General features: G+C 38.2%; 2 protein-coding genes across 4 annotated transcripts in view; both read right to left on the bottom strand.

Annotated features, from left to right (window-relative positions):
* SCG5 (secretogranin V) overlaps positions 1–916 on the bottom strand; it is a 68,164-nt gene extending 67,248 nt beyond the window's left edge. For 2 of the 3 annotated variants that reach the window (XM_008269251.4, XM_008269250.4), the window contains exon 1: positions 781–916. The gene's annotated coding sequence lies outside the window, so the exon portion shown is untranslated. Of the gene's footprint in view, positions 1–573; positions 688–780 lie in introns of those variants that run through there. The other variant, XM_002718004.6, reaches the window with a different exon arrangement.
* A 2,770-nt stretch (positions 917–3,686) lies between these two features.
* On the bottom strand, positions 3,687–27,523 carry ARHGAP11A (Rho GTPase activating protein 11A). Its single transcript, XM_008269248.5, has 12 exons — positions 26,629–27,523; positions 24,403–24,473; positions 20,622–20,718; positions 19,706–19,959; positions 18,887–19,050; positions 17,504–17,647; positions 13,445–13,519; positions 12,518–12,685; positions 8,706–8,829; positions 8,142–8,250; positions 7,150–7,288; positions 3,687–6,194 (listed from the first exon to the last, which is right to left on the bottom strand). The coding sequence occupies exons 1-12, from the start codon at positions 26,755–26,757 to the stop codon at positions 4,606–4,608; spliced, it is 3,063 nt and encodes a 1,020-aa protein (XP_008267470.4). The 5' UTR covers positions 26,758–27,523; the 3' UTR covers positions 3,687–4,605.
* Positions 27,524–27,540: the final 17 nt, after the last annotated feature.

Below are 27,540 nucleotides of genomic sequence, written 5' to 3' on the forward strand. Positions count from 1 at the left end.
ACATCGGGCACAGAGCGAGCCCTCTGTATTGCTGTCATGATGTTGATAACACCACCTTCCTAATTCTGGAGGTTAGGATTTGGGGAGGTAGTAATGATGAAAGAGCAGGTGAGGAGAGGAAGCTAATCCGAGGAGTTAACAGTTCCTACACGCAGGCTTCTGCAACGCCTGCAAAACAAGGGAACACTATTCATGCAGCTTCCCCTGCTGCTCTGGCCCTTCAGGATGGATGCTGCGAGCAGCAGACATGCAAACCCAACCCTGCTCTTGCTAGTACTTCCCTAGGGGTGGGGTGTCAAGGTAGTCTGAGAAGGCAGAGCCCTGCATTTTCTTTCCCGAAACAGAAATATTCATATCCTCCAATTTCTTTTTCTGCAAACGAAAAGGCTTTCTCTAGCTCTCTAGCCCCCCCAGCATACACCACCAAGCTCCACAATGAGCCACAGCTCCTGGTTGCAACAGCAAAGTCTGCCATTCTAAGAAAAGACCGGTGGCAGACTACCAGCCTCCTCACCCCTCTCCATCTTCTCATCGGCTGAAGGTGGGTGATATTTCCTTTCCACCCCTGCTTACCCACGTTGCGATCTGACGAACTGGCCAATCTCCTCCCTCGGTTCTCCTTTCTCTATTTATTGCCAACTCCCTCATCCCCCTCCCAGCCTTTGTCTGACTCCAGCCTCCAGCTCACTTCATCCCCCAGTCCCCGACTCTTGATCCCGAAGGACCGCATATTTCTGGAGGGAGAGCCACACTGGGCTGAGTCATCGTTAGGGTACTCACCCAGTGGAAGCCCGAAGAGCCTACTGCGGTGTGGGCCTGGGTTGGGGTCGGGCCGGGAGCCTGGCGAGCTCGAGGGTGTACGTCACCTCCCTTCGCATCTTAGCTCCGCCCTGGCCCCGCCTCCAGCAGGTGGAAGCGGCCTCTCCAGGGATGCCCAGAAGGCACGCTAAATGCCAGTCTTTGGCCAGGAGCGCTTCAACCTCCGCCTTCTGACTACGCAACCTTCTAGAGAGCCCCTTTCTTACACCGGCTGCAGAAATCATTCATTTGCTTTCTCAATCTCAAGCAATTACATAAACGCGGTGCCAGAGAGCCTCTAATTTTTCGCCACACTTTTAATTTTGTCACGTTCTAGAACTGCTTTTTTAAAGTCCTTTAGGTCAGAAGGAGAGGCAATAGTGGGAGTGAAGAAGGTAAAATCCTGAGAACTTTAAATGGTAGTAGCGAACATTGCTTTCAGGGGCCCTTTTATTTTGCAGGAAAACTAGGGGGCGGGTATTTCATTCAGAATGCTAGAAATCTCTGAGTATGAGCTGTATTATTTCTAAACTTTCACAACCACCAAATAAAATTCACCAGGCCTGAAGAGAAGCCACATTCCGAGAATATTGCAGAATTACATCCAGATAGACCACTTTTGTTAAATGACTGAGCAATCCTGAACTTTTGGAATTTGTTCAGATACAACAATTGAAATGTAAAGCCATGCAACACAGAATTGAAAATTTTTCTGTCAAAACTAGGCATGAGTAAATAACTAAAGAGTAGTAGCTGCTATTAAAACCAGGGGCCTGAGAATAAGTAACCTGAAGGAGTTAGAACTCAAGTCTCTTCACCTTAGCTCTGTGGGGAAAGTCCCTTACCATCCGTAACAATTTCATGCAATGAACAGAGAGGCCGGCAACATTCATTCACAAGACACACGGTCTCTTGTTTTGAAGCTAAGCCTTCTCCTGGGCCTTTTTCTTCCATAGCTGCTCTTTGTTCACTTCTTGTTTCAGTTCATGTTAAATCCAAAAAACCAAAACTATGCATTGGCTCTGGCTTCAAAGACTGTTGCAGTTCAGTATTTATTATTGACGCATAGTTTTCCAGGATTTTTTTAAAAAAAATTTTAAAAATTTATTTGACAGGTAGAGTTAGACAGTGAGAGAGACAGAGAGAAAGGTCTTCCTTCGTTGGTTCACCCCCCTAAATGGCCGCTGCGGCCGGAGCTGAGCCGATCCGAAGCCAGGAGCCAGGTGCTTCTTCCTGGTCTCCCATGTGGGTGCAGGGGCCCAAGCACTTGGGCCATCCTCCACTGTCTTCCTGGGCCACAGCAGAGAGCTGGACTGGAAGAGGAGTAACCGGGACTAGAACCGGCACCCATTGTTTTCCAGTTTTGAATTTTACTTTAGCACTGTCCTCATTTTATGCTTGGGAAAATGAAGAACTTCATGATCTATTGGTTCTGTATTAAATGGACCTTTGACTGAAATCCATCAAAATTTACTTGTGTGAAATTTTTTATTTCCAAAATAGCATCTATATCCTGGACTTGATTATGAAAACTCTGATTTAAATTCTTGGTGCTCACAGGATGTTGTCAAGCAGCCTACTTAAATAAGTTGTATATACTCTGTTGTATTGTTCTCAACAACCAAATTAATATTAAATCTTTAAAATTACACGATCAAGTGAAAAGAATATTTGATGTTACTGCTCATGTCCAGACACTTCTGATGTCCTTTGATCAAATATCCCATAGCTTAATAACTTGAAAACTTAGTATCTCCATGCTATATAAGAAAACAGGAGCAAGCATTTGGCACTAGTAGTCACCACTTAGGACACCAGCATCTCAGACTGCCTGGTTGGACTCCTGGCTCCTCCCTCCACTTCGAATCCAGTTTCCTGCTAAATGAGCACCTGGAAAGCACCAGGTAATGGCTCATGTATTTGGGACGCAGCCACCTATGTGGACTGAGTACCAGGCTCCTGGCTTTGACCTGGCCAAATCTACCTTTCAAGTAAAATGAAAATTTAAACATAAGAGAAAAAGATAAAAGATCAAATCAAGTCAAAAACTCACCTTTCCTGACTGTTCCTCCAACTATATCCCTCTAAGCTGTTTGCTCCAATTCTCATCCTCTCTATCACAGCTTTCAGCTAATAAAAATGGGGGTGGCATGTGTGTAGTTTTTTTTTTTTAATAAAGATCTTTTGTTATCAATTCATGCTCCAGAAAAGCCAGTATTTCATATTATTTACAGTTAATCTCCTAAACTCCTTTACTGAATTAAAATCTTCCAATTCAACATTTCATACTCCCCTCTATGGCTATAAGATTATATTAATGCATTTTCAAATTCAAAAGTGAAGTCTAAAACACTGTTTTAATCCAGACAACATGTATCTGAATGTACAAATATTTCATCTCTTCTTATTAGAAATACCATAAACATCTGAAATGCAGACCTAATTTACATTACAAACTTGTTTTTGTAACAGATAGACATGTTTATATCTAACTATTTTTACAGTCTTCAGATAATTCAAATACTTGTTCTAATAAATGACTGGCTTCTTTCTCAGAAACATGAAACAGCTTTGAAGTAACAGTTGTGCTGTCACTAAAACATCTGATGACTTGAAATGCCTCATACATACATCTTAAATCTGGCTGCTTCAACTGCTGTGCCACACTGCTCTATTCTGCACCAAATAACATCTAAACATGGCATTCTAACAACTGACCTGCAAAACTGTCTTTACGGTTGATTCTGTGTGCTTCTTCCTTCTTTTAGTACTTTTATTTAAAGATGTCATTTCTAGTAACATACATTATAAATTCAGTCAGATTTGCTCAACAACTTGGTATAAGTTCTAAATGGCACTTTGGATTTCAACAGTCTCTGGCCAATTCATTTTCCAGAAAGCTATTTTTAATGTCTATGCTAAATAAATAACATTTACACACAAGTCAAAACAATCAAAGGGTTTTTATCCCAAGTAAAATGTACAGAGGTGCATCAACTATTTCAAATTCTAAAATCAAGCATCCTGAATATAAAAAAAAATCACCTTTATTAAATATTTTCAAGTTTAATTATTCCTCCTTAAATAATCCATTTTTATGTTGGACTAAACAGGTACAAGTGTATTTGTGCAAATTACCTTTAAAAACAAAGTATGGCTTGAAAATCATCAATTACTTCTGTATCATAACCTATAAGCACACTTGAGTCATTACTCTGCCTTAGCCATTATTCTTAATTTCACTGAACACATTATACATCTGCAGGCAATATCAATCAAATTACTCTACCCCAAATAATAAAGTACTGGGAAGCTTTGAAGCAAATTAATTTATAGTGATTTTGGTAAAGACAATAAACACAATAATCCAATTTAAGACATAATATTTGCAGGGCTTATTTTTTCCCTTTTCAAAGTAGAAATTTTCTGCAGAAAACTTATTTGACTTGGAGAAATACAGGAAACAGGCAGAACTTGCTCCATTCTTCCTATCACAAATTTAAAAAAAAAAAAAACATGTAATTTTCAAAAACTAATTTCTTACAAATCCAGGTAACTTCTTTAAAAATGTAGAGTAACCTCTGCTTTAAGAGATCATGATAAAACTTAAAAGGTTAAATACTGCCACAATTAAGAAAAAAGTTATTTGTACAAGTATGAACTTCCAAGTTCTTTGTGCAGTAAAATTAAAAATAGTTCAGAGAAAATCTATTGCTTAACATTCATCCCAAGTCACAAACTAACATCCTGTAACTCACATCAATTTCTAATTTTATTTACACTAATGACAAGTATAACATTTACTAATTACAAGTCTACAGGTTTGCTTGTTGGTAGTAGTTGAGCTTTTCCAATAGGATTTTTGGGGGAACCTTTGTACCAGACCCTTTCTCTTTCTGATGGCTTCCTAAGGACCCTGCTATTTTTCCCAGCAGAAAAGCCTATATTTACAACAGACTTTAAATTATCATGATTAGTCAGGTCATCCAAGGGAATTTTAATTTGGCAATCAGATACCACCCCCTGTTTACAAACTCGGGTAGATCCAAGATTAGGATTCATGGAATCTGGGTGCCTCTTTGTTTTTGAGAAAGACTGAGATGTTAATTTTACACCTGATTTTGAAATTGTATCATTTGACAATTCACAAGATGTAGACTTCTGTTCCTTAGAACCTGATTTGGCACATGAAGTAGAAGAATCTTTTGCTGTACTTTTTACACAAGAGGAAAGAGCACCGTCACAGCTCACTGATTTCACCAGAGGAGAAGCTGCATCACCAAGTTGACTTGCCAACTTACGTCGGACAGGTTCTCTGCTATATTCCAGTAAAGAATTAATTCTTCTGACAGACTGACGGACAGGTGTACGCTGAAACTTCAGAGGTGACTTCACTTTTGTTCTACTTGGTTCATTTAAAGAAAGCTTGTTAAACCACTGTATGTGATCTGAAACCTTTCCATGCTCTGTCACTTGTAAACTTCCAGAAACCATTTTATCACAGGGTTCTACCAGTGACTGCTGCTTAGCAATTCTCATAGGCCTAGGTTTTGACATGTTTGTTATATTATACATACTCTGCTGTGAAGAAGAGGATTTAGCCTCATCCTCCCCAGAAGCAGTGTATTTCAGTAAATTCTCTTCAATCACATTCTCATTCTCCGTTAATTTTGTATTTAGGTTTTTGCTTGGAGATTGCTGTTTCTCTGTTTGTTCATCACTGGTGCATTGTTCTTTGCTTAAGTTATCTTTTGCCATATTTGAAGGAACATCTTCTTCATATTCTACTTTCATCTGTGTTGAGCAACCCTTTACAGTTGCTTCTGTACCAAATTTTTGAGTTTGATGTGGTGAGAAGTCTCTTTCTGAAAAATGACTTTCATCTTCACAAGTGTAGTGTTCACACTTTTCATTTGATTCTCTCACAGTTAAATCATTAGTTTCAAATAGATTTTTCTCTGGGCTATTTTCTATAGAAGATGTTTCATTTGATTCTAAGTTAGCCACATTAGTTACCGATGACTGCCTGTGATTTATCAATACATTAAGATTACTCCCAGATTCAGAAAATGCTCTCTGAATTTTTACCAAAGTCTCTGTGGTCAAATTATTTTCATCCCCACTAAGAGAGCTTCCTGTTACATTGCTATTATGTGTATTGTGTAAACTGGAAGGAGTGAGTTCATACGACATAGCAGGTGACTTCTCAACTGTAATATCAGGCTCCAAAGAAGAGTTTTCCACCTCAAGATTTCCCACTATTGGAGAATCTTCATTTGCATCCATTTCTTGAAAACTTGAATTACTAGGCCCTGTCCAAGACATCCGATAACTTGTTCTATCTAGTCGCTCTGGAGTTAGTAAGTTTTCCTCAGATTTACTGATCTTTTTTGAACCTAAAATAAAGTGGTTCAGTGCTTTTAGTCTTTTATATTTGAACTAGTTTTTTAAATATTAACCAAAGACATGACAAATAAATATACTAAGTATCCAATTTCAATAAATTAAAGACTCGTGTTAAAAGAATACTTTTTTTTTTTTTTTTGACAGGCAGAGTGGACAGTGAGAGAGAGAGACAGAGAGAAAGGTCTTCCTTTGCTGTTGGTTCACCCTCCAATGGCCGCCGCAGCCGGCACACTGCGGCCAGCGCACTGCGCTGATCCGATGGCAGGAGCCACATACTTATCCTGGTCTCCCATGGGTGCAGGGCCCAAGCACTTGGGCCATCCTCCACTGCACTCCCGGGCCACAGCAGAGAGCTGGAATGGAAGAGGAGCAACCGGGACAGAATCCGGCGCCCCGACTGGGACTAGAACCCAGTGTGCCGGCGCCACAAGGCGGAGGATTACCCTAGTGAGCCGTGGCGCCGGCCTAAAAGAATACTTTAAATAAGAATGTCAAACACTTTCATATTTATATTTATATGCATTATCTAATTATTGATAGAAAGATATACTGGCAATTTAAATTTTTACTATTTAAATCCAAAGTTTAATTTCTAAATAGCAAATTATTTAATATATTTTACCATTAAGAAAAGCAACTCAAAACAAGGGGCTGTGTTTTGCACGGCAGTTAAGCTGCCATTTAAGGGAACCAGGATTAGAGCCGTGACTCTCAATTTCAGCTTCTTGCTAAACTGCGCTCTGTAAAGCAGCAGCCAATGGCTCAAGTACTTGGATCTCTGCCACCAATGTGGGAGACCTGAATTGGGTTCCCAGTTCCCAGGCATCTGGGGAGCAGAAGATGCGAGGTCTCACTGACTCTTTCAAATAAAATTAATTAATTATATTTAAAAACCAACTTAACACAAAATTTTTTGGAAAAACTTATAGTATTACAGAAACATACCTTTCTTCGGTAATCCTTCATTAATATCTGGGCTAAAAAGCAGACCTGTTTTTACAGATTCAATTTTATTTTTAAAATTTTGTTGATTTGCAAGCCGCCGACCAACATTTTCATATCTGTTGACACCAGAACAACCATTCTGTACAGAAAAGAAAAGTTGAAACATTTTGGCTATGAAATAAACCTGGTTAGTTCAAAATAATCAAGATGAAGTAAATTTTTTGTGGTGCTCAAAATCAACAGCTGACTTAAAAGGCACATATACCTGGGAAACAATTTTATTACAAAACAAATATTCTTGCCTAACAATAGAAACTACAAGCATGTGATTTAGCTACCAGACATTCTGACAAAAAATAATAGCATATTAATTAATTAAAAAGAATTTTTGTACTGATTCTGTGCTAGGGTCAGTTCATAAATAGTGAAAAGGAAGAAAACCAAATCAAAATCTTACATACATGGAATTTATATCCTAGACAGATCAAAACAAAAACTCAGGTCTTAAAGTCCAGTTTGAACTATAGTACCACAGCAAGGGCAGAAGTGGGTAGATCTGTTAGTAGGAGCTTATTGGAGTAATGCAGATGAGAAATGATACAGAACTTTAGGAGATGGAATTCAAAAAGTAACCAGCAAAGAAATAAGGAAATAAAATACACCAAAGAGGAGCAATTGAACAACAGTGTCAAATGTTGTTGACAGGTCAAGTTGAGTGTTATTTGATATTTGATTTTTGATTTGAGCAATGTTAAATTTGTGGGTGACCTTGATGAGAGCAGTTTCAACAGAGTGTTGGGACAAAGGCCTGACTATAATTGATTTAATTTTAAGCAGAGTAGAAACAGGAACTGGAGATACTAACTCAGATATAAGCGTTTGGTATGAAGAAGTATGGGACGATAGAGAAAGGGAGAGTCAAGAGGGCCTCTTAGAATCGTCAACATATTTTTGCTACTATAAACAGATCAATAAAATAATACGACACTTACTACATCTCTGCTATTTTTCCCCAGACTAAATTTCAAACGAAGAGATCTTCGAACCTTTTCTTTTCTACTGATTTTAGGAGAGAAACAGCCTGCTTTTCCTGATTCCACCCTAAAAATAAAGGAATTTAAAAATGCCAATTTATAACACAAATATTTAGAGAAATTCTTGCAAAACGAAATTGAAAGTCAATAGCAAGTCATATTGCCAATAATGGAACACAGTAACAATATTTTAAAATCATTTAAGATACCATGTGGGAACATATTACATTTACATTTGAAAATGTTTATCATAAAAGTTATTTAGTCACTTATATAATCAGATCATTAGGATATACTAGCTTTCTAAACTAACAGGAAATTATACTGTAAAGTAGGCTTTTAAGGAAGCAAAATAGACTCAAATCAGGGAACTTTTTTCTGGTTGATAGATAAGGACAGCTGATTTATAAGTCAGGAGATTTTTTAAAAGCATGATTCAAATATGATTTTCATTGAAAGAAAAAATATTTTATGAATATCAAATATTTATCCAATATAAACAAACTGTCCTGGATAAATTACCTGCAAACACTTTTGCCCGCAATCCTTTTACTTCGCCTTAGCACACCTGCATTGATCAAATGGTTTCCACTGACAGGAGAGAGTGAACTCTGAGATGATCCTCCTGGGCTTGTATCACAGTGTCCTATAAAAATAACCACATATATAAAACATACTTAATTTCTATTCAAAGTGTAAGATAATAATAGCAGCAAATAAATCCTTAATTTTCACCCCTAAGCAAAAACAAAAATCACATAATTTCTGGTTAGAAAATTCAAGTGTCAAATACCCAATTCATACCACCTCTCCTACCAAATACTGATTTAATTTTTCATTGACAACTATAAGTTGGATTAACTATTACTCCTTTTTTGGTAATGTTTATTTTCAGCTACTAGAAAGTCATACACACACACATACACACACACAAAATCTTCTAACCTCTGGTTTACTTCCCAAATGCCCCTATCAGCCAGGGATGGGCCAGGCTGAAGCCAGGAGCCTGGAATTCCATCCACAATTGCCAAGGGGATGGCAGGGGCCCAAGAACTTGGGCCGCCACCTGCTGTCTCCCAGGTTATATTAGCAGGAAAGTGGATCAGAAACACAGTAGCTGTGATTCCAACAAGCACACTGATATGGGATGTGGGCATCACAGGTGGGAGCTGAACCAGTTGCACCATTACACTTGTCCCGAAACATTAATTTTATATTGAAGTTATGCTTTAAACTCTTAACAATACAAGGGAAGGGATGGATCCTGTTACAGACTAGAAAAAAAAAACAAGCTTTAGAGACAGACATGAGTTTGTCCCACCACTTGTTAAATAAATTTAGACTTTGAAAATGGACTTCACTGATGAATATAAGTATTACTGTAATGTACACAAAATGTCCAGCAGTGTCCAGTATATTTGAAGATAGTTCAAAAGTTCATGAAAAAACGAAATTAAAAGATAAAGCTTTTTTGGTGCAAAATAACTTGAAATCATATGTATAATGGGTTTAAAATGACATAGATTTCAAAACTTTTTGACCAAAATAAATTTTTTTAAAAAGTTTCATTATTTATTTATTTATTTGAAATGCAGAGTGACAGTGAGAAATCTTCCATCCACTGTTTCACTCCCCTAATGGTTGCAACAGCCACAGTTGGACCAGACTGAAGCCAGGAACCAGAAGCTCCATCTTGGTCTCTCATGTTGGTGGCAGGAACAAAAAATCACAGAGCCATTGGTTTTCCTGGCACATTAGCAGGAAGCTCGATGAGAAGTATAGTAGTCAGGACTCAAAATGGCACTCTAACATGGAATGCCAGCACTGCAGATGGAGGCTTAACCTGCCGTGCCACAATGCCAGCTCCAACATCTTTTAACTCAATTTTCCCATAAAATTTTTGAAGTGCCCTCATAACATTAACATTATTATCAAAAATAAACTACTGACAAGTTAAGTCTCTCAGTATCCAAGATGCAATTACTAGCCAACTGTTGGTCCCCTCATTCTGGGTTATAAATTGTCCAACTCATATTTCTGACAAACAAAAACTAATCATCTATAACAATGCCTAGTCACTTAGCTGCTGCTACATTCTGACAATTGGTTGTTATGACATTAAGTTCAATTTAATTAAGTTGTTTTAAAATCATTTATATCATTAAATCAACTATCGTATGAAGAAAGTGAAATAGTCATGAACAAAGCCTCCATATATCTTTTAGCTTATGTTTGAATCGTACCCAGTAAACACTCAATAAACATGAACTTTCTCAACTTATTATTATTGATAAAGCATTCACAAAGTTCCAATAACAACCATTACAATGGCTTTTGACTGCCTTTGGCTGAAGAAAATTTTGGTGGCCAATATAATACTTTCAGTATCACATGGGTAGCTTTAAAGTCGCCTTAAGAAAATGTGTCTGTGATCACAAGGAGGCACAGTCAGAATACATGTCATGCATGTAAGAAAAAAAATATAAATAGGTACTCTGGATTATAGATTAATGTTGCCTTTATACATTAAAAAATAGCATCAGAGCTGTTAAAGTTAAAACTCAGAAATGAGCCTATCAATTTTGTAGATGGGATTTATTGAATTGTGACTGACTTTTTAGCAGGGCCAAAGAAAAATGATGAATTAAAAATAATGGAATTATTTTTGCACAATTATAATTTTTAGTAATGAAAATTCATTAAGCAGGCTCAAGCTAATGTTAAAATAACACAAGAATGTTTAACTTCTTTTTGGGCAACTTGAAAAAGAAATCAAAAGGTTCACTCTTTGGGGAAGATGTTGTAATGTTAATAAGCAAATGCAGGCAGAATTACTATTCCTACCTGTCATTTGGAAAACGACTTCCAAACTGAACACTTTTAAATATTTAGAAAACATCAAGCTACTTTAAAGAAACTTCAAGCTCCAACTTCTGAATCCTGAAAGAGCTACAGAAATGTTTCAGGGGAGCAACATTTTGGCATAGCAGGTAAAGCCACCACCTGTGGCACTTGCATCCCATATAGGGACCAGTTCAAGTCTTGGCTGCCCCACTTCTGACCCAGCTCCCTGCTGATGTGCCTGAGAAAGCAGAGGAGGAAGGCCCAAGTGCTTGGGGCCCTGCACCCATGTGGGAGATCAGGAAGAAGCTCTTGGCTCCTGGCTTTGGCCTGGCACAGCCCTGGCCACTGCAGCCATTTGGGGAAAGAACCAGCAGATGAAAGATCTCTCTGTCTCTCTCTCTCTCCCTTCCCTCTCTCCCTGTCTTACAATAAATAAAACAAATAAACCTTAAACAAACAAAAGTTTCAGAATTTATCATTACACTTAAATGAACCATATATGAACTCTCAAGAAATATAAAGAAAATGCTTTTCTTCTGGAAAACCACCAAGATGGTATTCTGTTCAACTCTGTAATAAAACAAGGAAAATATAAGCCTTTCTAGTAATAAACAAAAAGCAGCCTTTTGAGGAGGGGGCTCATAACTCAGATATTGAATTCAAAATAAAACTTTTAACTGTCTGAAATGAACAAAATAAAATCTAGGAGGATCGCTGTGGCATAGCGGGTAAAGCCTCTGCCTGCAGTGTTGGCATCCATATGGGTGCTGGTTCAAGTCCCAGCTGCTCCAATTCCCATCCAGCTCTCTGCTATGGCCCCGGAAAGCAGTAGAAGATGGCCCAAATCCTTGGGCCCCTGCAACTGTGTGGGAGACCCGGAAGAAGTTCCTGGCTTCAGAGCAGCGCAGCTCTGGCCATAGTGGCCATCTGGGGAGTGAACCAGCAGACGGAAGACCTCTCTCTCTCTTCCTCTGCCTCTCTGTAACTCTGCCTTTCAAATAAATAAATAATTTTTTTTTAAAAAAAGATACTTAAGTACAACATTTTAAAAATACACTCCTCCCCAAAACTAACTCACAATGGTAATACCTCCACTCTGGACTCAGAAATGATCAAACTCTTGGCAACTTGACTCAACAACAAGCAATAGAGTCATGGCTATAGATACATAATTAACTAAAGGAGGATTAAGACCATCCATCTCTTAAAACCTCAGCATCAGTGCTACCCAAAAACACAAAATTCTCACTCTTATTTATCATAATTTTCAATAGACATGTCCATAGACACACATACACACACACACACACACACACAAGAACTACTGTCTAGTTTTAAAAGTATGGGACTTAATAAAAATTCAGAGATTTGATAAAACAGAATAAAGTTCTGGCTCTTAAGAGTGTTATTAGTAGGAAATATTTCTTTGCCCAGAATAGTCACTCATGCTAATGCTTATAATCCAACTACATAAAAATTCCATTTGCTACCTGATACTGGCGTAGAACTGCTACTGAAGAGATTACTTGGCAACAGCTCAAAGTTAAAGTTGTGCTTGACGGACTTCCTTTTTTTACTTGAGAAACCATGAGAAGAATCTACTGGCAGTTTACGTTTAGCATTTGGAGTAAGAATCACTGGTGATCCAGATAGCTGGGCTGAAAAGAAAACCAAATCAATTTGCTGTTTCTTCTATAGAGTTGATAAAATACAAAGATTTATATAATTTCTTCTTATATAGCTATTATTTAGAGCTAATCAAAAATGGGGAGATACATTTTCATTATCAAATACAGGTTATATAACTAAATTGATATTCTTCAACTACTTAAAATGAAAACAGGGAAACAGTACAACTCTTAAGAAACAGCAATAACTTAAACCAAATACACAAAAATTGAACATGATACATATTGAAAAATGTTAATTTAACATAGGGAAAAAAATCATAGGTAGAAGTTGAAACAAAAATGGATCTAAACATTATTTCTGCCTCTCCCAACTATTAACCACTGCATTTCTTCACTCTGGAAAACAAAACAAAGAATCACTTTTTCTGTTATTGGCTGAATGTTAGCCACAGCAAATTAAGATAAAAAAATCAAAACACATAACAATAATCTTCTGGTTCTTATATAAAATGAACTACAATCACTTTCACATGTTCAATAGTATACAAATGATAAGCAACCAAAAATCATAAATAAGAGATGAAACAATAGGCTAAAACAATTCTTAACTACCATCATCTCCACTGTAATTAGCAATGTCACAACATAGTATACACAGTACAACGTCTTCATTGAAAGTGATACTGGATATGACTAAACTAAATTTGATCATTAACCAAAATAAATTATTTTTTATACAATACTACCAAAATCTTCATTCAAATAAATAACATAATAAATACTTACTAATTCTTTCTGGTTGAGGTGTAAAGGTGGGTGTTCTGGTAGACCTAAGTTTACTGAGTGCTCCATTAACAAAATCTGGAATGCAAGACACATTTAATTATATAATCAATTTAATTATATAATCAATAATATAATCAATCATATACCTATCTTTCACCAATTATTCATATTGAAATTTGAAGTCTTCTTTCAATAGCTAACTTCATATTAGCATATACATTTTAAAGTTATTTAAGGCCTTTAAAATGAATTAATTTAAAATAACAAATATAAATATATGAATGGGTATATTTTCCTTTAATTTCCCATCCTTTAAAAAAAGACAAAATACAGAGTGAAATGCAATACAAATATAGACAGGGAAGGGAATTATTACCTGTTGAGGCATGAGATAAAGATCTGAAATAAGGCAGAAGCAATGGAAAGCAGAAGGAACAAAGGAACTTAAGAGACCACAGTGATAACAGTTTTGATCAATGGATTTGGGGGATGTGGAAAAATGATAAAGACACTAGAGTTCTCATTTTGATAACTGAGTAGACAGCTGCATCACTAAAGCAAAAAAGCAAAGTATGTAAAGAAGAGTTAGACATGCTTATGAGATACTGAAAGGACATGGATCTCTCTGTTAGGACTACTAAAGTTAATTTGGGAGTCATCAGATCAGAAACTGTGGCTTTAAAAAATACAAATATGTAAGGTCAACTGAAACAGTGCAAAGTATGAGAAAGCAAACTAAAGAAAAACGAGATATTTAAAAGGAAGTTAGAAAAAGAAAAATCCAGAAACTGAGAAAAAATAAATGGCAAAACATGTAAAGGAACAAAGACAACATGGAATTACAAAAAATAAGAAAAAGTACCAATAATGAAATAATCAAGTAGTCAGAGAGTCTGAATAATAAAGTTCTAAAAATATATGCTGGATTTAGCTGTTAGGAAATTACTGTAAACTCAAAAGGAATACTTTCATTCCAAGTATGTCCCTAATTTTTTCAGTCACAATGAAATGTTACAGCCCTTTAAATATATTCCATTACCTTATTAATGACCAAATATTACTCAAAATACTTATTTAAGATCAAAAATAACCATTTATATTATTGAGAAATCTTACACCCTGAAGTGAGAGTTATAACCAGAATAATACTGAAAACTTCAATGAAGAACCAAAAACAGGAAACACTTTAACTGGCAGACAAAGGCCTATCTCTTGGCACCCACACACATAATCAAGGCTAATATGGGAAAGGAAAAATAGACAAAAAGAAAAAGAGAGCAGAAGAAATAATCAAGCCAACAGACTAAGTCATAGCAGATAACATACAATTAGGACAGCAAAATCAGGAATATCAAAAATAGTTTCTTCTATACTCTGAAATCATCCAGATTCCATCATGAACCACACCAAACATACCTGGAATATTTAGAGAAATGGAAAGATTATGTCTCAATCCCTGTAATAGTCTCATGAGCTTACTGTTTATAATATCGGAGGTATTTCACTAATAAGGTCATCATTTTAATCTGCTCAGCACCACTCTCTATGAAAAATATTTGATAGCACAATGAGAACAGAAGCACACACTCACATATTCATGCATACTGGAAAGAACTGGAAAATTCTGATAAACTGAATCACTTTGCTTTTAAGATTTACCCAGAGTCCTGTGTGGATTATGAAGCAATACAATTGTTAAGAATTATCATAACATGAATATTTATCAAAATAAAAGTTTTGGAGACTGGCACAACAATGTGAATATAATTGACACTTTTGAACTGTACACTTGAAAATTGTTAAAATGGGGGACAGCGCTGTGGCACAGCTAGTTAAAGCCCCTGCCTGCAGTGCTGAATACCATATGGGAGCAGGATCAAGTCCCGGCTGCTCCAGCTTCCTGCTAATGCACCTGGGAAGGCAGTGGAAGATAGCCCAAGTGCTTGGACCTCCGAGCCATGTGGGAGATCCAGAAGAAGCTGCTGGCTTCAGATCAGCTCAGCACTGGCCATTGTGGCCATTTCAGGAGTGAACCAGCAGTTGGAAGACCTCTCTCTCCCTCTCTGTAACTCTATCTTTCAAATAAATTTAAAAAAAAAAGTTAAGATGGAAAACTTTAACATATTTTACTATAAACTTTTTTCAAGTTGAGACTTTTCAAAGCAAAAGCAATCATATTTGTAACATTTTAAAATAATGCAAAACAAAGAAAAACAACAACAAAAAACAATATGCAAATTTTGGGAGACACCAGGTGTCAAGTACTGGATGCCTTGCCACTGTGGGAACACCTAGAATGAGTTCCAGACAACTGGCTTTGGCCTGGCCCAGCCTTGGTTGTGTTGGGCTTTTGGGGAATAAAAAGGCAGGTAGGAGATCTCTGTCTCTTTCAAATAATTAAAATAAACATAAAAAGGGTAAAGATGGTTATTTTAAAAACACTGTGCTCAAAGCACCAAGGAAAAGCAGAAGTGAAGACATTTGCTTAGTAGGCCATTGGTAAGGTACAATTGTCATTTTTTGAGACAACAAAAAAGGGATCTGATAAACAGCCATAAAGATGTGACAACTGAAACTGAAACTATAGAAGTGAATGAGATGACAAGGGAAAAGAGGTAATGAAGATGATCTATGTCTGAAAAATATCTCCATTTGAGGTTAAGAACTTTGATGGGTTGAACTGTATCCTTCAAAACCATATGTTTAAGTCCTAATCCCTAGTACCTGTAATCATGATCATCCTTGGAACTGGTATTTTTGCAGATCTACTAAAGTAAGAATGAGGTCATCAGGGTAAGCTCTAATCCGATGTAACCTTACAGAGATGGAAACATGAACACATAGCAAAAATGTCATGGAATGACAAAGGCAGAAATGGGGGTGAAGCAACTCGAGCCAGGAAACGCCAAGGACTGAGAACTAACACTAGAAGCTAAGAAGGAAGGATTGTCTTTACTGGTTAAGTCTTGGAGGCCCAGCTAACTCTGTGATTTCAGACTTCTGGCCTCCAGAGTATGAGGCAAATTTTTGTTGTTTTAAGCCAAGTTTTTGGTGCTTTGCTATCATAGCCCTAGGAAAATAAAATAGAAGCCATAAGGCAAGTTCAAAAAAGGAGGCAAAGAAAAAACCTAAGAATGCGATAACATAAACCATAAGATTAAAAAAGGAAAAGGATAGCTGATAACTTGTTCTGATTATCAAGAGACAAGAAATTTCCTAAGGCAAATGGAAAAGGACTGGCCTCTGACCCAGGAGATAAGAATATTAACAACTCCATGATGAAACTTTAGGCCTTTTGATTCTTCTTTGTAATACATCCTTTATTACTTAGTTTGTCCTCCTAATTGTCACTAACTTGTTCAAACATTAATTTCACACCTGGATTACTTGCCACATGCTTCAGACCATTCTTCTTCAAATCATATAATTTTCTTAAATATTTTAATTAGGCATGACTCAAGTCATAAACCTTCAATGTTTCAACAACACCCATGTTACTCTTCTAATTCTTTATCAAGGCATTAAGCTGTCTCTCTCTTTCTCTCTCTGCCTCTCTTCTCTCTGTGTAACTCTGACTTTCAAATAAATAAATAAATCTTAAAAAAAAAAAAGCATTAAGCTCACCATAACACCATCTTAACCCTTAGGAAGAACCCTTCACTCAAGTTGCACAGACCTATTTACAGACATAGATATGGATAACTTCTTCCCTACACAAATGTTCATCATTCTCATTTAGAGTAGAATATAAGTAATTCTGACCCTCCACCCAATTCCCTTAGATTCTACCCATTCTTTAAGAAGACTAGCTTTGATCTCTTTGCTGAGTTCCAATCATTACAATTCAGGGAACTTTTCTCCTCTGAGATATTTTATGTTTGTACTGAAGATTCAACAATTTTAGTATAGATGGTGCTGTCATTTTAACTCTTCATATACATGCCATCCTTCCAACTGTGACAAAAGCATCAAAAGGCATATACCATAGCTTACATTTCTTTATGTTCAAACATATTTTAGATAAAAGTAAACTGCTGTACCTCATGAGATGAAACTTACCTCCCACACTTTGTCTTCGCTTTCTCTTACATTCACCAGGAGTTAATTCACCTTCTTCAAAGCCTTCCAGTGATGGAGTCGCACAGAGAGCATCAATACCCAGCATAGCTGGTATCTTTTCCAGAATAAAATCTGGTACTCGTCCTACATGAACATATTCACAAGAAAGACAATTATTTTTTTTTTATCTTTTATTTAATGAATATAAATTTCCAAAGTATGACTCATGGGTTACAATGGCTTCCCCCCCCATACCGTCCCTCCCACCCACAACCCTCCCCTTTCCACTCCCTCTCCCCTTCCATTCACATCAAGATTCATTTTCGATTATCTTAATATACAGAAGATCAGCTTAGTATACCTTAAGTAAGGATTTCAACAGTTTGCTCCCACACAGAAACATAAAGTGAAAAATAATAGATGATTTTTTTTAAATGATGATGAAATCAGATCAGACCTATTGTCATGTTTAATCCCAGTGAGAGTCAAGTTGGGAATTGATAATTTCTTTTTTTTTCTTTTTTTTTTTTTTACAGAAGATCAGTTTAGTGTACATTAAGTAAAGATTTCAATCGTTTGCACCCCCATAGAAACACAAAGTGAAATATACTGTTTGAGTACTCGTTATAGCATTAAGCCTCAGTGTACAGCACATTAAGGACAGAGATCCTACATGAGGAGTAAGTGCACAGTGACTCCTGTTGTTGACTTTACAAATTGACACTCCTGTTTATGGCATCAGTAATCTCCCTATGCACCAGTCCTGAGTTTCCAAGGCTATGGAAGCCCCTTGAGTTCTCCGACTCTTATCTTGTTTAGACACGGTCATAGTCAAAGTGGAGGTTCTCTCCTCCCTTCAGAGAAAGGCACCTCCCTCTTTGAAGAAGGAAAGACAATTATTATCCTTCCTTTACCTCCTCCACCAAAATGTTTACATAATATACTAACTTTCTAGGAGTTGTTTCCTTTTCTTTTTTTTTTTTTTTTAATTAAAGATATATTTATTTACTTGAAAGGCAGAGTTACAGAGGGAGACACAGAGATCTTCCATCCACTGGTTCACTCCCCAATTGATTGCAACAGCTAGGGCTGGGTAAGGCCAAAGCCAGGAGCCAGGACCTTCATCTGGGTTTCCCACATGGGTGCAGGGGCCCAGGGACTTAGGCCATCTTCCATTGCTTTCCCAGGCACATTAGCAGGGAGCTCAATCCGAGGTGAGCAGCTGGGACTTGAATTTGTGCCCATGCGCTGGCATCAGTCTGCAGCTTTAACCTCTGTCACAGCGCCAGTCCCTCTAGTGGTTGTTTTCATAATTCACTTGGCAAAAGCTGGGATCTTCCTCATTTAAACAAAATTGTGTTACTTAATGCAACTATATCTTACCAATATCAGATGCACAATCAATAAGAGTTTGTACTACTGCAGCCTGTAATCGCAGCCTTTTCTCTGTGTTTGCAGACATCTTTTCATGTCCTTCACTTGTCTGAAGAAGATTTGGTGCAAATATTACTGCAAGATTGCTGCTATCCATCTTATTCTCATTGGACCTTAAATGAAACAAAAATCTTATTCTGGAGTCAAAGATAAAAATACAGAGTCAAAATAATATATTGAGCACATTTTGTTTCAAAGACCTCTTACTTTATTAGTTAACGCGAGTGAAAACATGATGACCTTTCATCTATTGTGTCTATATAACTGGTTTAAACATGTGAACCAAAAATATGTCAACTCTGTATCTTTAAATATACCATAAAACTATGCTAATCATAGACTTCACACTTTCCCACACAAATTGAACATGTTAACCCATTTTCAAACCCACACAAAGAAAATCAGAAGCATTAGAAGGCAGCAAGTATGTGTATAGCAAATGGGTTCAACCTATAACAGGAAGAGGGAAAAAAATTGTAAAGCAAAAGACAAATATTTTAAACATACAGTAATCAAATGCTATTCAGTGACGAATCCTAAAAATACCTATAAATTTAAGGCATTCACAATGGTGACTTTAAGACAGCAAGAAAATATTAAATCATTTTTTAGTTTTTTCTTAAATTATACAGGTATACATAGAGTAAGGGAATGTAGTATTTTAAAGAAAAATGTCCACTCCAAATGACATTTATTATGACAAGGATAAATCTTTAGCTTATTGAGACATTAAGCTATCATGTCCCATGACATTTAATTTCTACTTACCTAAGAGAAACATTCTTGAGAAAGTTAAAGAAGTATCTTAATATGTGAACCGTGTGGTCAGCAATAAGACAGGAGAGCAACAATGTAGCTTTATTCTTCTCTTCGGTTCCTAACTGTTGAGCTTTGCAAAGTGCTTCATGCAAATCAGCTGGAAGAATAGGCTCTGGCAATTCCCTAAAAAACTGCTTAAGAAGCCCCGCAATATCACAAGGAGGTGCAGAAGACAGGCAGCCTTCACCATGATCCAGTTTATTCTGAAATAAATATAATATTAGTGAGCATAAGAGGGGGACTTAAGAACTTATTGCAAGCAAGTATCCTTTATTACATTGTATAGAACTTTCTTTGTCCCACATTGGAGTATCTGGGTTCAACACCCAGCTAGGCTCCTGGACTTCAACTTCCAGCTGATGCAGACCCTGAGGGGCAGCAGTGATGGCCCAAGTAACTGGGTACTTGCCACCATGTGGGAGGCCTTAAACCTGAATCCCAGCTACAGTCTGGTCAATCTCAGCCATTGCAGCAATTTGGGTAGTAAACTAGCGGATGGAAATCCATGCTTGCTCTCTCTCTCCACCCCTCAATGTTTTAAAAAAGAGCTTTCTTTAATACATTTCTCTTAATTCTTAATATATACAGCATTCTTTCCTAGTTGAAAAATAATAAAATTTGAATTTTTTCCATTTTATGTATTACATTGTAGAAATGACAACCATGAATTTGAAAGTACTCTAAATTTTTAAAGTACTACAGAAATGATATATATAGCCTTCCAAAAAAAGTTTTTCTGCCATTAAAAAAGTCATATACAAATTCAGTTTCCATCAATTATTTATGTCATAGTTGTAAATATTTTTCATAAAAAAAATCAGAAAATGGCATAATTGAAAACATTATAGCTCAAGAATATGCTTACCTTTAGTGCTTTTAGACGAATAACAGATCCTGATTTCCTAAAAAGCCCCTCAGTATGAATATGCTCTTCTAAAGATGTGCAAGCTTCAACAAGAAAGCTGAAAAGAGAAATTTTTCAGGTGGCTATATATGCATCTAACCAAATCCTATTTTCCTGCCAACACACATGACCAGGTCACACACTATGCTCCTTACAGAAGCTCTGACTGCATAAAACAGTGTAGTATTTGTGATAAAATGTTACTTTTAGTTGTCTTTCTTGCTCCTAAATACTTCTCTAAGGCCCACCTTTTTACTCATGCCAACTTTGGTGTGGCCACTCAGTCTTTTATCCCTCTTACTCCTACTCCATTCTCTGCTTCCCTTCAGAGCACAACAGGGATCTTTTTCACTGTTCTTCATAACATAGTCTCTACTCATCCCTCTCATTACTCTCATGAAAACAGCGCTCATCAAGGTCACCAGTGGTACCTGCTTTGCCAAATTTATTGTTAATTCACTGTTCTCCCTTACTTCACCTATTAACATCTGATAAACTTGACCACTCCCAAAATAATCAAATCAGAAAATGGTAGAACTGAAAAAATATAGCTCAAGAATATGCTTACCTTTAGTGCTTTTAGATCAGGGGTAAGGAATGTCATGGGCAGTATAAGACCCACGAAATCATTAAGTCTAGCTCTGCCAAGACAACTATAGGTGGGACTCAAAATTCAATAAATCTTTAGCAGGCTAATTTTTCAGTTAATAATTTTGGCCCACAAATGATGTTATAAATATCCAAATGACCCTGACAGAAAAACGCTTCCTCATCCTGGTTTTAGATGAATAACAGACCCTGATTTCCTCTGTGTATAAATATGCTTATCTCCAAAACATTTATTCACTGCTCTTCTGGTTTTCCTGCCATCTCCCTGGTCGTTCCTTCTCAAACTCCTTTACTGGCTCCTCTACCAGACCTTTATGTACTGGAAAAACCCAACACTCTGCCCAAGGCCTTCTTTTATCTACTCTTTCCCCATAGGTGATCTTGTACAGAATCCAATAGTTTTTAGATATTTATCATCTATATTGGCCCAAAACTAAGGGAAGGCTCCCCCTGCCACAATTACCATCCCAACATTTTCCCTCAGAAAAGATACATTCCAGCCCTTGGAATTCTTTTTCTACATGTATTAAGGGGTATAGACTCAATTTCTTTTATTTTTGAGCAATAATCCCAATCAACGCTGGATTTAGATACTTAGATATTCAGCTGGTACCAACAAATTAGAATGAATGCTACCTGCAAACAACTGACAAAGCTGTACAGGTGCCCATGGCTGAATGTCAGTCCTGTTTACGGAGATGGCAATATCAATTTTTTTTTTCTAAAAATAGGTCAAGAAATTACAGCTAAGATTTAGTCATTATTCCTGAGGATACACTTGCAATTTTATTTATTTATTTGACAGATAGAGTTAGACAGTGAGAGAGAGAGAGAGAGAGAGAGAGAGAGAGAGAGGTCTTCCTTCCGTTGGTTCACTCCCCAAATGGCCACTACGGCTGGCACTACACCGATCCGAAGCCAGGAGCCAGGCGCTTCCTCCTGATCTCCCATGCGGGTTCAGGGGCCCAAGCACCTGGGCCATCCTCCACTGCCTTCCCGGGCCAGAGCAGAAAGCTGGACTGGAAAAGGAGCAAACGGGACTAGAACCGGCGCCCATTTGGGATGCCGGCGCCGTAGGTGGAGGATTAACCAAGTGAGCCATGGCGCCAGCCTGATACACTTGCAATTTGAAATGCTTAAAATCATCATAAGTTTTTATTACAGGAAAATCAAGCTTTCCATACATCATTCAAAGAGAAAAATGGTAAGCTGTTGGTTACCTCTTTTTTTTTTTTTAAGATTTTATTTATTTACTTAAGAGTAGAGTTACAGAGAGAGGGAGAGAAAGAGAGAAGGGTCTTCCATCTGCTAGTTTTCTCCCAAAATGGCCACAGTGGCTAGAACTGAGCTGAGCTGAGCTGAAGCCAGGAGCTTCTTTTGGGTCTCCCACATGGGTGTAGGGGCCCAAGCACTTGGACCATCTTCTACTACTTTCCCAGGCCATAGCAGAGAGCTGGATCAGAAGAGGAGCAGCCGAGACATGAACTGGCATCCCAGTGCCTGTGCTGCAGGCTGAGGCTTACTCCACTATGCCACAGTACCAGCCCCAGTTGGTTACCTTATAATACTGCACATCTACAGCTAAGAATGAAAGGAGGAAACTGTCAACAGCAAAGGATTTAATATATGCTTTCGAATAATGAATCAATTAAACCTAAATTATTAGACTAGAGTATCCAAAATGAACCCTACTTTGAATACAGAGGAAACAAATTAAGAAAGAGATAAGGTTGCTTCTTTATATGCATTTTAAAACTATTTTCTAAAGATATAAAATCCCGTGGCCAGTGCTGTGGCGTAGTAGGTTAAGCCTCCCACTGCAGTACCAGCATCCCATATGGGTGCTGGTTCAAGTTCTGGCTGCTCCACTTCCAATCCAGCTCCTTGCTAATGGCCTTGGAAAGCAATAGAAGGTGGCCCAAATGCTTAACCCCCACATCCACTTGGGAGACCTGATAGAAGCTTCTGGCTCCTGTCTTCAGTAGAGAAAGGTCTTCCTTCTGTCGGTTCAACCCCCAAATGGCCGCTGTGGCCGGAGCTACGCTGATCCAAAGCCAGGAGCCAGGCGCTTCCTCCTGGTCTCCCATGCAGGTGCAGGGCTCAAGTCTGTCTGGTCGCTGTGGCCATTTGGGGAGTGAACCAGTAAATGGAAGACCTCTTTCTGTCTCTCCCTCTCTTTCTATAATGCTGCCTCCCAAATAAACAAATAAATCTTAAATATATATATATATATACATATATAAATTCCCCTAGTAGTTTCTGATGCAATCTAAAAATTTATAAATAAGTTCTTTAGAAAAGCGTAAATGTCATATAATATATATATTTACAAACACTCCAATATTTTAGCTTAATGTTCTTTTATTCAACATTTCTTAAGCAAAATTATTAAGTTGCACCTTGTGACAATTACATCCCATATCAGAGCACTAGTTTGAGTTCTCATTGCTCTGCTTCTGATCCAGCTTCCTGCTGTTGCACCTGGGACGGCTGCAGAAGGTGGCCCAAATTCTTAGGCCCTGCTACCTATGTGGGAAGACCCAAAGAGTTTCTGGCTCCTGGTTCTGCCTGGACCAGACCTGGCTATTACTGCCATTTAGGGAGTGAACCATTTAGGGGAGTGGACAAAAGATCTGTTTCTCCTGTCCCTGTGACTCTACCTTTCTTTCTTTTTAAAGATTTATTTACTTATTTGAAAGTCAGTTACACAAAGAGAGAAGGAGAGACAGAGAGAGAGATCTTCCATTCTCTGATTCACTCCCCAATTGGCAGCAATGGCCGCCAATCTGAAGCCAGAAGCCAGGAGCTTCCTCTGGGTCTTCCCATGTGGGTGCAGGGTCCCAAGGACGTGGGCCATCTTCTACTTCTTTCCCAGGCCATAGCAGAGAGCTGGATCAGAAGTAGAGCAGCTGGACTTGAACCGGTGCCCATATGGGATGCCACGTTGCAGGTGATGGCTTTACCTGCTATGCCACAGCACTGCCCCTTCCCCCCCCTTTTTAAAGTCTACCTTTCATATAAATAAATCTTAGAGAGAAAAACAAAATAATTTGCTATTTTCAAACAACTATTTTTAAGCCACTAACACCAGTTTAAAATACTCATTTTATTCTTTGCTTCAAAGTCACCTCACCTTGGAATGTGTCCATATTCTGGTACAACAGAATGAGGCAATGCATTAAAAGGTACTCCGAATATTTTAGCCTAAGAAGACAAATTCAATTATTATAATAAAAATTAGACAAAATATACTTTTTCTTTTACATTAGACAAATTAAAAACCTTAAGAAATAAAAGATAACAGAAATAAACTATAAGTTATCAATCAGTATAAAACAATTGTGCACTTGGTAACAACCACTATATTAGATTAGACACTATGCTAGGTGGTAAGAGGATAAGGATGGCCAAGATATAAGTCATTGCCCTCCAGCACTCTAGTAAATGCAGCCAGTCTCCCATCTGATAATAGAAAAATCAATCCAGGTACTGTTTAGTCAGAAAATTCTCCACAGAATTCTGTCCAAACACTACCATTTTCTCCAAAATAGCAGTACTATAGGTTCCTTTAGTGATTTATAAATACTAACCTTATACTTTCCTTTGGTCACCTTATGAGTACTACACAAAAAATAAGTTTTTCCTTACATCTTATTTTTAGTAACTGGCTTCACAAAGAACTGCTATAATTTAATCTCACAAAACAAAAAGATTTCAATGTTTTATGTATTATAAACTCATTTGCAATATCATTTTTAAAAAGATTTTCAGCTTAAAATGTTCAAAAACTATCAGCTAACAAACTCCAAGAGCTAAAGAAATCCTTCTCAAACTGTCTATCCTCTCATTCATATAACACATTTATCCCATTCATATAACACAATGATCTTCTGCATTTTTCTTAGGATATTTTTGTTAATATTCCTAACTGAATTTTTATAGCATGATTATCATCAAGAATGTAGACCACTGATTATCATAACTATCATTAGCTGACTTAGTGGCATGTGACAGATACCATGTAGGACTATCTGAAGACCTTATTGCCATCAAAATCCCCTAAACAATCCAAGGAGAGATAACATTATTCTTGCTTTATAGATCAGGAAGCTGAAGCTTAAGGAAATTAACAAGCAGCCCAAATTCACAGACCCATTAGAGTCAGAACAGGACTCAAACTCAGGTCTGACTCTAAAAGTAGGGGTCATTTTATCTTGCTAAGGGTTGAAAAGAAAATTTGTGTATGAATTTTTCCATATACTTACAAAGATCTTGGAAAGCAAGTTTTATCATCAAAAGAAAACCACTATAGTTTTTGAATAGAAATAAGGATGTTGTCATTAATTTGCAAGCAAAAACAATTTCTGCAGAATTTACAAGATATTAAGAGGTCTATGAGGGGTCATCCAAAAAAGACACAGAAAATGCATATTAAGAAAAATTATGCTTGGATTTCAAAATTTTTTGCACTAAAAAAAATTCCTTTCCTTCCATTTTCCAGAAATTATTGAAGTACCCTTGTACATATCATTTGTTAGTTTTCTTCTCCAGTTACTTATTTAATAAACTATAGATGATTAAAAGCTATGGAAATTACTTTTATTCATTTTTGTCTCCACATACTAGAAAGTGGCATATAAATTAGCTACAGTTTAAAGTTTCTTTATTTCAGTCACCAAAAAATTATCAACAGCTTTTCATTCGTTCCACTCTGGCTTCTCAAACTTGTTAGTGTTTAGAAATAGCTTTGTCTTAAAAAGTATGATATGAAGTAACAGCAGGATTTCTTGCAGATTGCTGAGTGTAGAGGTATCATCATCTGAAGCCTGTTTCTAATGTTCTGTCACGTCTCCCATTCGAATACATTCAGAAAATGCACTAGACACCCTTGTACCTCTACAAGTCTTATTCCAAAACAATGGTGGAGAAGTGGTCTCTCTTCTCACACACTACTGCTTCAAAATACAGTAAGTTGGCAATACCTGGAGACATTTTTAATTGTCACAACTGGGAGATGCTATGGGCAGCTAGAGGATATAAACCAGAGGTACTGCTAAAGATCCTACAATTTGCAGGGCATTCCTGTCTCCTCTCAGCAAAGAATCACCTAGTCCAAAATGTCAACAGCGCTGCGGCTGGAAAATCCGACAACTTTCTGTATCCACAAGTCCCTGAAAAGAACTAAGAATGTCATCCTTTAAATATCAGCAGTAGCCATCTGGATTGAGTTAGACACACTTAAGCTCATTCTCTTCTTGATCCACACAGGGTGAACATCTTAGCATAACCCGACAGCAAGTGATCGCACAGACTGTGCCTTTTCAGCAAAAAATCTCAAAACTCCTTTCCCAGAACTTACCCCTATATCCGCGGCCGCTGCGTCGTGTCTCCTGCGATCGCACTGCCCACGGCCGCCCTTGACCTTAATGCCGTAGACGGACCGAAGCTGCTGCAGCAAGGCCAATCTCACCAGCCTCTGATCCCACATCCCGGACGCGTCGCCCACTCCTCGAGGCAGGCTCCGGCTCCTGACCCTCGTTCGCCACCAAGTCTTCCAAGTTCCGAACACTCTCCGGTTCGAGCTCCGCTCCGCTGCCTCCCGGCCACGTCGGGCGCCCCTCCGACCCCGGTCACTCCGCTGCCTCCCGGCCACTTCCACCGCTTTCTCCTCGATCCCCTCTCTACCCACTTGCACAGACCCTCTTCTCCTGACCCTTAAATCCAGTCACAACTCGCTCTGCTTTACTTCCACCGCCTTTCTTTCTGATCACCTAATCCCTTCAGCGACCTACACAGACCTTCCTCCCTTTTTTTCGGTTCCTCACCCCAACGCCTGCTAACAGCTTCTCACCACTTCCGGCCTCTTTCAATAACTCCCCTTTGCTCCAAACCTCCCACGGCCTGCTCCGGCTCTCAGCGAAATGCAAAGACAAGCCTTCTCCTCGCCCCAGCAGCCCCAGCTGGGCGTTCGTCTTTCAGCCCCCGGGCCCCCAGCCCCAGCCCGACCGCCGGACCAGCCGGCTGCTCGGGCGCCGCTTCCAGTCCCGGTCCCCGCCCGGGCTGGTGGCCGCCGTCACGCCGTCTCACAGGCTGCTCGTTCTTTCCCCCATCCGCCTGCCCAGGGCGCCCAGCACGCACATCCCGGTGCGTTCACTGAAGCCAAGCAATGACCCTCATGCCTCCGCCCCGCACGCCCTCTAACAAGCACTGGAGCCAGCACGGCCCTCACAACCGCAGTTCCAGCCCAGGCTCAAATGGCAGCGCCAAACAG

This window comes from Oryctolagus cuniculus, chromosome 12, assembly GCF_051225735.1.
Source record: "Oryctolagus cuniculus isolate XC-2025 breed Fujian yellow rabbit chromosome 12, ASM5122573v1, whole genome shotgun sequence".
Taxonomy (NCBI): domain Eukaryota; kingdom Metazoa; phylum Chordata; class Mammalia; order Lagomorpha; family Leporidae; genus Oryctolagus; species Oryctolagus cuniculus.

Coding starts and splice junctions, on each gene's coding strand:
- ARHGAP11A (XM_008269248.5), bottom strand. CDS start 26,757: ATGTGGGATCAGAGGCTGGTGAGATTGGCCTTGCTGCAGCAGCTTCGG. Junction 24,474..26,628: donor CAGCGGCCGCGGATATAGGG/GTAAGTTCTGGG, acceptor TTGTCTTCTTAG/GCTAAAATATTCGGAGTACC. Junction 6,195..7,149: donor TGAAGGATTACCGAAGAAAG/GTATGTTTCTGT, acceptor ACTTTATTTTAG/GTTCAAAAAAGATCAGTAAA.